Source organism: Schistocerca gregaria, chromosome 8 (genome assembly GCF_023897955.1).
Source record: "Schistocerca gregaria isolate iqSchGreg1 chromosome 8, iqSchGreg1.2, whole genome shotgun sequence".
Taxonomy (NCBI): Eukaryota; Metazoa; Arthropoda; class Insecta; order Orthoptera; family Acrididae; genus Schistocerca; species Schistocerca gregaria.
In genome coordinates, this window is record NC_064927.1 from 409,907,707 (window position 1) to 409,918,768 (window position 11,062).

The 11,062-nt window shown below is 36.7% G+C and overlaps 1 protein-coding gene across 1 annotated transcript; it reads right to left on the reverse strand.

Moving 5' to 3' along the window:
• Positions 1-6,962: 6,962 nt before the first annotated feature.
• Positions 6,963-9,731, reverse strand: LOC126284094 (innexin inx2-like). The gene has a single exon (XM_049982743.1). It carries the CDS (start codon positions 9,398-9,400, stop codon positions 8,318-8,320), a length of 1,083 nt encoding a protein of 360 aa, XP_049838700.1. The 5' UTR covers positions 9,401-9,731; the 3' UTR covers positions 6,963-8,317.
• Between the last annotated feature and the right edge of the window lie 1,331 nt (positions 9,732-11,062).

Here is an 11,062-nt window from a genome sequence, read left to right on the forward strand (position 1 = left end):
GCTGGGATGACAACAATGCATGTATCTGCTTCAGCATCTCTTATGAGGACATCTTTGATGAATGACAGATGCCTGTAGATATGAGAGCAGGTCTGGTGCTCTTTATTTTTGAAATTTATGTGGGCCACCCATGTAGCACATACTGTGCAACTTGTAAAATTGGGCTGCAATGCATGTCTGCAGTGATTCATAAAGCTATTATGGAAAATCTTTCCAAGGTCTGTCTCCATTCTGCTGTGTGAAAACATAAGATTTCCTGTTGGTGAAAGTCTGGGTCTGGACCTACAGGAATGTAAGATAGATTGTCTGCATTTGTGTTTTGTGCTGTATTTAATTGTATAATTGCGAGATTTTGGGGAAAATGCCTAAAGTTGGAGGCACTATGTTATTCATTTAGAGAGATGAGTGTGGCCTTAATAGTGTTACCAGCAGTTTATGAAACATGACACCACCATCATGGTTGGTTGTTTTGTGGGAGGAGACCAGACAGCGAGGTCATCGGTCTCATCGGATTAGGGAAGGAAGTCGGCCATGTCCTTTCAAAGGAACCATCCCGCCACCATCTTGGAAGTGGGACACTGATACTTCGGTTCCTGTGGTGTGATGTGACGTATGACTGGCTGTTCATAGATCCTGGATACTATTTTTGGTCAGACAATGTGGCACTTGTTTGCTGCCTGTACAATTTTGAAAGTGTGTGCGATAATCAAAATATCTTCCAATGATGGGCTGCCTAGTTTGAGGGCTGACATGTGTACATCTGGTTTGGGAGCCAAATAGACCAATATCTCTCTAATTAACCCCCTAAGTGGGTACTTTCCATGCACACTTCTCTGCCTCAGTAGGCAATTCCCCCTAGCATTGGCTGGTGTAGTCACACTGTGCGCCCCATTCACTCATTACAACATTTATGTGTGAAATATTTTAAAACACAGAGATAAATAGAGAAGAACTTTACATTCTTAACATTAATGAGATGTCTCTTTTTGACGTCTACTCATGCATACTCTGCACCTCCCAGTTGTTCTTTCTTCATTGTGCTTGGCTAAAATTCTGGAAAATTTGTGGCTATAAGACAAGTTGCTTTTGGTGTTTGAGATGGTCATCTAGCTGATGGTTTTTGTTGTGGGTAGGACACAGGCAACTGTTCATTCATTATTTGTTGTAATGTTTTTATATGGAACATTCAAACCTAAAAGTCTAGTAAATGGTGAAAAACCTTCGTATTAATTTTACTATTTTGCTCCTGTCCATTGGTAGCTTTGTAGCGGGGAACTGCTCCTGTCCACGTCTACCAATTCCTGTTTTAATCCACGACAATGCTAGGCCTTCACACAATACCATTCTTTGAAGCTACTTCTATAAATGTATCGTTGTCGAACATGCTGACCATCACACATCTCTCTTCCTTCCTTTGCACCAGCATATGTTTGTCTCTGCACACTGTCACTTATTCTTCCTCTTCGGTTTTTCATTTTCTTGCGACGTCGAGGAACTCCTGTTTTGTTACACTGTGTCAACAACAATGGTGTGTTTGGCAACCAAATCTGGGTAGTGCCCTAGGCATCGTCATAAATACAATAAGCTTTACTGAACAAACAGTGATTTACCAGTATAAACAATGAAAAACATATCTGACCAAGAATGCATTACCTTGACTAATGAGAGGAATAATCTAGTAGAGAAAACATTAACTAATAGTGCAACAACACCTGCCAACCTGGATACAAGCCACAAATGCTGCGGAAGAACATATCCATTGATTTAACTGAAAAAGGCAGGCAATGACTGACATACCCGTTATGCCCACTTAAAGGGTTAAGGGGTCTGCATATGATGTTTTGCATGTTTAGCCTGAACAAATGAAATCACTTTAGCAGCTTAAAATCAATCACCCGGAAGCAATACAAATGGCAAGGTTGTTTGCAGTACTGATGAAATTTGAGTCATAATACAATAATATGCAATCTGTGTGAATAATAATTTGCACGTGTGTGTGTGTGTGTGTGTGTGTGTGTGTGTGTGTGTGTGTGTGTGTGTGTGTGTGTGTGTGGAGAGAGGGGAGGCAAGAAAGGAAGAACATTAATTAGAGATTGTCATCAGTGGTGGAGTGCTATGCCTGGCACGGTAAATCTGTGTTCTCCAATGAGCTTTCAAAGTCATCAGACCAGAATACCAGTGTTCAACCCTTGGTCTACCTCTATAATCTTTACTCCACACACTTCCATCCATTATCAAATTGAAAGTACTTTGATGTGTCCTTTAGTCAAGCTGTGCCACAATTTTTTCCCCTCTTCTGTTGAGTGCCTCCTCATTAGCTATTTGATTTAGTTACCTAATCTTCAGCTTTCTTCCATAGCATCATACCTACTATTCTCTTCTTGTCTGATCTCCTTATCATCTACACTTCATTTCCATACGAAACTGCGCCTCCTACAAATACTTTCAGAAATGTGTTTGTAACACTTAAATTCATGTTTTAGGTTAACAAATCTCTCTTTTCCAGAAACACTTTACTTGCTTTTGGTAGTCTGCATTTATATCCTCCCTACTTCCATGAGTTATTTTGCTTCTGTATGATCATTCAAAGTGCTAAATGTCTTTAAGGCCATCACATCATCTACAGTTTTCTTACTGTTTGACAATTTACTGTTAGCTTATTTTTTGTTGCATTTGGTCACTGGAAATTCAATTTCCTGCCTGTTTCTTTGAGGAGGAGGAGGAGGAGGAGGAGGACAAAAGTGACATTCTTAGAAAAGTTCTCTCCCCACTGACTATTGCCATTTCCAACATCACATTCAAAGTTCCTCACTGACGAATCTTTATGTTCATCTTATGCTCACATTAAAGTTCACTATTATCTTGCAGTGTGATTTTTTTCCCCATTTTACAGTTAATGTAACCCTTTGTAGCAGTCTGCTACCTCCTCATTAGTATGTCTTGAGGCATAGACTTCAATGATTCTCATGGAATATCTAATTTTTAAAATAAATCTTCCCATTCTGTCTACCATTCCAGCAATATATGTAATGCTCTTAATTTTCTTGCACTCAAAGCCTCACTTTGGCCATCTACAATAAAGCATGTCCCGATTCTAATTATACTTGGTACCTCTTGTTTCACCACAATTCTGTTCTACAATATTTCCATTTGATGTGATTGCATTTCTTCAACTCCACTTGCCTCTCTTTGGCTCATAAAAGTTGTACTTTATGATACCTAAATAAAAAAATAGTATTGCCCGAGTTCCCCTTCAGTACTATTTCTGTTCAGTTTTGAGGATGAATACTAACATACCAAGAATTCACACATGGTAGTAGGGCTCAAAAAATTCAACCTGCAATATACTAGTCTACGAGAGCATGAAGAGTTTTACAAGGCTATTGATCAGCTGGATGTAAAGGAATGTTTGATATAAGCCATTGGCTTTTGACCAGTGACATAGGAAACATGTAATAAACACCATAAACAATATGGTGACTAATGTGATGCTACTGGGAATTTTTTCAAATGGGTTAAGCAACAGATCTGTGACACACAACAAGATATTTTTTTAGTATCACATTCATTGGCTTCACCAGTTCACAACTGAACTGTCACCTTCCAACCTAACTTATATCTCAGGCAAAGCTATATATCAATTTGTCACCACAACCAGTCTTTTAAGTTTTCAAATTCACTGGCTTTGCCAACTAAGAACAAAACTGTTAATATGTGCACCAAAAGATGATGTGAGAACAGCCTTTAAGATTACGTTACTGGCCAAAGCTGATGACCCTTAAACATTTATCTTGATCCAACCAGTGCTATACCTTGCCAGAGCTATTCTCTCAGCAGTATCAACCCAGACTAGAGTACCTCTAGTTCATTTATTAACACTTTGCATTACTCAGATTCCATCACATAGTATTTGGAGTGAGTCAACTGGCAGCAGAATCCACTGCAGGCTACCTCTGTAAAATAGTGTTGCCATGAATGCATCTGTGTTAACCACAAATAATTTTAGGAAATACCTGTCACTTAAGTGTCCGAATCTCTCTTTCTAAAGCTATTCCCACAAGATGACTGGTTATCAACTAAACACAAAGTACCTACTGCACACTTCTGTGGAATAAATGCTTTCTTTTTTACGTTTACTGCATTATTAAATGCTATAGAACATTGTGTAAAAGTGCACAAAGGGTCATAGTGATCCCACATGTAGTTCAATACAGTAGGAGATTCTTAAGTGCGGGCCTTATCCAATGTATGTCATTAATTTCTACTGTTGCATAATAATTTTTTGTAATTGTGTAGTATGAATATAAAATTAGAGTTTAATCAGCTTACTGTGAGCCAGTTGTATGACTTATTAAGAATTCACCGACTTCATTGGCAAATGATTTGAATTCAACTACGTCTTTCTAATGTCATCAATGAGTTTAATACAATTTGCCTTACTGGGTTTATTCATTTAATGCTCCAATTTGCTTTTGTACTTGGAATTTTTAATTTCCTGTGCATATTAGCTGGTCTTTGCCACTTTTAGGACAAAGATCAGCATTTTGCAATAGTGCTTCTAGTGGTCATAAGTCATCAGTGTATAATAGAATCCTAACTTCATGGTGAAAAATGTGATCTACCCTTTCTCTCAGTTTCTGTTATGTCCCTGACCCACTATAAAAGAAAACTATGTTTCATGACAAGAATTTTTTTTCAGATTTAATTAAATATCTCATCTACTGTGCATCTTTGGTAAACTACTTCCTATTGTTCACCCTGTAAATTCTGTTTGAATAATGTAGTCAAGTTAATATTCAAAGTTCTGTGAAACTTTACTTTACCTTTCTTAGCTAAATCTGATTTATGGGTATGCTTTTTTACTGCCATTGGCCATCGTGGTCAGGTAAACCATTTATTAATGGGCTCACATCTATTTCATGAAAGATAGTTGACTGTAAGAAAACTGGCAGTCACTGTTTTACAGTATTCTTTTCTAGTTTAGAATATTACTTTGGGGGAAAAACACTACTTGGACATCAATAAGTACAGTCACTCAGTCCCATGATAGATGAAATCACAGGAATCTAAAAGGACCTCAAGCTTCCAGTCCATACCCTCATTTAAGAGTCAGTCTTTGTGCAACTTGCAATGTGTTTAGCCCAATCGGCAGCAGAACTTTATGCACCACATTATCTGCATCCACTATATATCCATCAAGATTGTTACCTTGTAGATATGATATAAATGTACAGAATGAAATGGAAAATGGGATCCACCCTAGTTGGTCCCCTAATTTCTGCATGACCCCACTACTACTACTACTACTAAGTCTCATTTTTTAAACATTGTGCATTTATGAGGTTTTTGTGCTTCACTCTTGTATCAAACTACATTACACAGATTTGCAATTTTCTTAAATACTTTGCACGCTATAGCATATACAAAATGCATCACAGACACCACATGTAAACTCATATGTAGGTCACCACCAAGTCTTACTACAATGGAAACAACACGAATGGTATGTTATTTTGCATACAGTTCAAGTTGCAGGAAAGTGTTTAATAAAGTGTTCCAAATTTTCAAAATTTGGATAGGTTCACACTTAATGCTCAAATTTCTCTGGCTTTTGAAAATAACAGTGTCAGATTTTCATTGAATGTGTCACACTAAATGATCTTTTAGAAGGATTTTCTACTTAGTGTATCAATTATAACATAATTGTGCACAAGGAGGCACACAGTATTTTAATGAATGGCATAGTCGTCTTCAGTGTGTGTCAAGAATGGTTTTCAAAATGTTGATAAAAATGAAGTCAACATCCTCTTAAATCAGGGAAAAATCCACAATCATTCAAAGTGAGAAAACATGATAAAGGATAATATTTGATATATATCTTCTTCCAAATGACATGATCACAATGAAATTAATCAGCAATTACTTTTAAAACAGTTCCATTAATACTGATATATCAACACCCTTAGTCCTGGCACCTGCGAAACAATTGAGTACTTTTAGGATTTTCTAAAATCCAACCATACAATTAGACATTGTGGATAGCGAAAGTGATTTAAAAAAATTGATTGACGACTTACAGCTATAGTCAACTTGGCATAGAAAACCTGTGATAATTGCAGTGAGCTTTGTGCAGCACCTCCACCAACCACATAACATTTTGTAAATGTATATGTGACAACACCTCTTAGTGTTGCCAGAACTCTGTAGATGTTTCACATACAGTAGTTTGTGCTTCAATGATGAAAGCAGTCAACTGCACTGTCAGCTGTTGGGGATCTTGCACCGCCCCTACTGTAGTTTTGTTTGACAAAACAATTTTCTGGAATTAAAATCCTGAACTTCAACACTATTAGCAACTGCACATGCACCATAGCTCCTCAGTCTGTTAATACCTCATTTTGAAAATAATCTCTACCCTGTGGCTACACCATTTTCTACTGAATACTTTTTCACAGTATTTTAGTGCAGCAAGGACTGTACAATAACACGTGGAATTTATAAAGTACCAGACAGCCATTAGACAAATTTTGCATCAAGCCAAAGAGCACATTTTGACAACTCAGTTGCTAGAAGAGCAAGGATCTAGGTTTGTCTAACTGTCCCACACACATTTTTAATTTGTCAGTTTCATTATAGCATACATAAATATGCAAAGAGAATAAACTCATTTGTGGACAAACTGACATTCCACTTTGTAAGACGTTATCACAGAGTCAGTGTAACACAGAAGTAACGTTTCAGAAATATCTGTCTTACCCAAATAATTATCTTCACAAACATTTCAAGGGTATTTCAACAATACATAGCCTATATCAAACATAGGACCAACTGTTTAATCTCAATCATGCAATAGTACTTATTTTTGGAGTCTGCAATGAGCAGAATATTTCAAGTCTAATCTAATCTAGTGCATTGATGTCTGCACTAGCCTGTTAAATGGGAAGGACAGTAATGTAAACACCTTAAATGAGCAATTAAATTTATTTCTACACAATTTATTATATAAAAGTACAAAAAGTAAACACTGTCTCAATAAATTTATAGAAAATTTTCTTCCTACATGTAAAACATGGATTAACAAGTAAAGATATTGCTCGGAAGACATTAAGATGTAAACATACTGATTACATGCACATCTTTAATCAGGAACAGATGAACACAAACATGAGCAGATCTTCAAAAACATTACATCACCAACATAAAACTTTCATGATTGGTTACTCAACAAAATTTTTATCTTGGCAAAAATACACAAAGTCATTTTCAAAAATGAAATAACCAACAACATAATCAGTGGCAAGATCTACAAAAATAAATTCTTAAGAATGTTACACAGTCCACTGAATCTACTTTGGAATTACACAGCTGCCTTGTAAAATGCATCAACAGCTGCCTTGTAAAATGCTTCACGTAAAACAGTCTTACCATATTCGGCACAGTTCATTACTTGTATTACATGTATACCACCAAACGGATAAAAGCTATAAGCAAAATAATTACAATGACATGTAAATCCACTTCTTAAAAAGCAGGAATGTGTTAATGTTCTTTATGCAATGAAAAGTAATTGTAAGGAATCAGTTTTAACAAATGTAAACTAAAACAATAGAAGTCCAATAGCAATTTTATGCCCCTTAACACTTTGGCAAGAACATACAATAGAAGCAAGATTAAGCGCTAAAATTCTGATTAATATTCTAATGAAATCCCTGCATTAGGGAGAAATGAAAAGTGACTCAGAAAAAACATAAAAATAAAAGAAAAAATATTCCAGGACATCAGATCCTTGTGTCAATAATGACTTCAACATCTATGCAAAAATTAATAAATTGCATACAACAGTCTTTAGTTCATCACAGCACTAATTTTCCTTCACCATACACGCCAGTGGCCCACAAGAATAAAAACAAAACAGGTAAGTAGGAAATTCCAACTGCATATAACCAAGCGACCACTTAAAATGATTTACACTTTCACGTTCCATCTGTGCACACATTTAAGTCAGCAATATTGATGGTGACTAGAAAAAGAATTTTGGATTGAGACATCTAAAATTTTAAAACAATAAATTTGAACTTAATGGTTCTCAAAAGCAAAATTAAGAACTTAAGCAGATCTTTTGCACATTTGCCATAATGCTGAGCTTTCAAAGTTTTCTGTATTGTAATGTACTAAAGAAAATTGTATGTTCACATCTCAGCATTTTCAACCTAATTTAACAAGACTCAAAAATTTAACACACTTTCAGATTCTAAACCTTTAAAAAAATTTTGCTCTGATAAAAGCCGAGGCACAAGTGTAAAATGGAGCATTAGTCTCAAGCAGGTTGCTTCATGGTACTCAACTTTCCAGCAAGATCCGCAATGAATTCTTTGTAACAAAGAGGTTCTATATTTTTCCCAAGTTGGTATAAAAGCAGCCAGTCACCAATTTCACAATTCTTAGCTATTATTTCTATTTGGCTTTGCAGGGCAAGGCGAGAACGGGCACGAAGAAGATACATACGCATACGAGAGCCAAACATAACAGCAAATCTATAAGCAACACCAATGCCAGACAGAACAGACAATATTATGAACCAGAACCACAAAAACACATATATTTTCTCATTGACAATATTTAAAGGCAAGACACAGAGTCCATCAAAGGTCTGGACAGATCCAGAAGGACCATACTTGTGGAATGTACATTTGGTTACCTTAGGAAATACTCTACTCATTGCATCTGTTCTATGTTCAGGCTCCATCTCTGTGAACTTGACAACATCTGCACCATATGTTGTAAATTCGCCATCCAGAAAAAAGTCCATAAAATAAATCTGCCCAAGAACATTGATAAAGTTCAAAGCTTCACACAGAAAATACCGATAGGCATAGAAATTGTGGGTATGCAAAGTGGTAGAAAAATATTCCACCAACAGCTTCTTTTGTTCGTTTTTATGCTGTTCAGGAACGACTGGACTATGCAGTTCGAAGGCAAGCATCTTCAGACGCCCACCTTCCCACGTCTTCCACAAGTATCTTGGGATATAGAACAAAATTGCTTGAAAGAACAGCACAAAGCATACCCACTGATAGTATTTATGATATTTCACTTCATCTTGGCCACTCACGTGTGAGCTCACGCCTGGGTGTGCAACTTCCTTGCCTACCTTTCCATTCAAACGATTAGGAATGGTAAATGTTGAATAAATCCAGCAATAGGTGTCCATTACATGAAGTGGAATTTCATCTACAATACAGTCTATCGGGTCGCCAATATATTGGCGTGAAGTTACCAGCAAAGAAAATGCAATTAGAATGATAACCGTGGCTTTATAATGCAAGCGGAAAAGGTTATTGTCAATACAAATAGAATCGAGCTTTAGAAGCCCTTTCACGGAGCCGAATACATCAAACATGATGGTTTTCTAGGAATAAGCTGTTTGTAGTGTTTCAAAAGGAATATTCCACAATTCACTTATTCTCGTGGCTGCAGCAAAATTATCACTTTTATGTTACACACAGAAACTGGATTGCAGCTGCAGTTACGTCTTCCATTCAACATAAAGAAACCGCAAAGCTAACATCGTCCATGACTCGTCCAGTGTTCTTCGAAGAAAGAAAAGAAAAACTGCTTACGTTCTTCAGACACAATGTGAAGATTCACCGAGGTATGCTGAAAGTCGCAATGTAAATCAAACTGGCAGAATTCCACAATAGACGTGGTATTCACAAGAAACAACCACCTTAATGCCCGCACTCACCCACTGCCACCCACTCCATCTATGAAACATTCCTTTCACACTTCCGCCAAAGAACCTTCCTAATTTGCGGTATACGAACAAAGCGGAGTGAACACAAATACCTCAATGAACTGTAAAATATGTAGTCAAAGAGTAGATAAAATATACTTCATACGTTCTATCCTGATAATCGTGTTTCAGCTATGTTTAGTCCGACAGAAATTGCAACATTCATAATGAAATCGAACGATCATGTAGTTCCCGTAGTTAGGTACCAAGAGGATTCGGTTTACTTTGAATGGTCTTGCAAAGCTACGTATTACTAATGTGAGAGTTTGCACGACCAAAGTTAATGTGCACAAATTTCTAGAAATATGTGAAGAAACATCATAAAAAATATTTGCTGGCGTTTTCTCTTGTTGAAAATGGACGTCGTAACTGCAATTAAAACACAAATGAGAATGTTTCTCTATGCACTCCACTGCATACACTATTACAAGAATATTGCTTGTGCAGCGTATAGCTTGTTTGGAAATGGGTTATTCAAAAATAACATTCAGGGCAACGGACAGGATACGCAAATACACAGGAAGATTCGTATTATACATAGGGCCTGTTGGCCCTAGAGGGCATACTGGTTCTTGGTTTTCAGTAACATTCTGTTACATCTGTTTCAGAGTTATAAGAGTATTCTTTTATACAATATTTTAACAATATTACAATTCTGTTTTTATTTATGCCAGGTATTAGCAAGGTCGATTTGCTTCTGGATGACAGCTCCTTCTTCTACCCGGCATTCGTTCAGTGGAAAACCATCAGAAAAACCAGAGCGGCATCTGGTACCACTGTTTCATCAGGTTACACTGTCTTCATACAGCTTAGAGACCAGTCAGGTAGGATGTCATGATAACACCAAAATGGTGTGATAGGATGCAGTGCCATCAGGAATGTGGGTCTGCTTTCACGTAGCATAGAGGAAGAGTGGGAACAAGTAAGACGGTAGAAACAGTGAGACATAAGTTTAATCTCTGGAATTTTGGTTTCAATTGTTGGTGCCTGCTGAGAATGCGGTAACCATTCTTATTTAGTTTATAGATTTCCATGTTTCGTACTTGACATTCTTGTTGTGATTTCGTTGTTGGTATATTTGTGCTCAGAGGTAAGAAAAGTATCTTTTTACTAAATGTACATAGCTGGTTTTTGAACAGACCTTTGGTATTTTCAAATCATTTCATTAGTCACTCAAAACTACGGGTTTTCCAAGACATATAAATCCCCTTCATTGAGATGTTGCTTTAAGCTGAATGTGTTTGGAACCATTTTGAAAAAAGTTTGCAA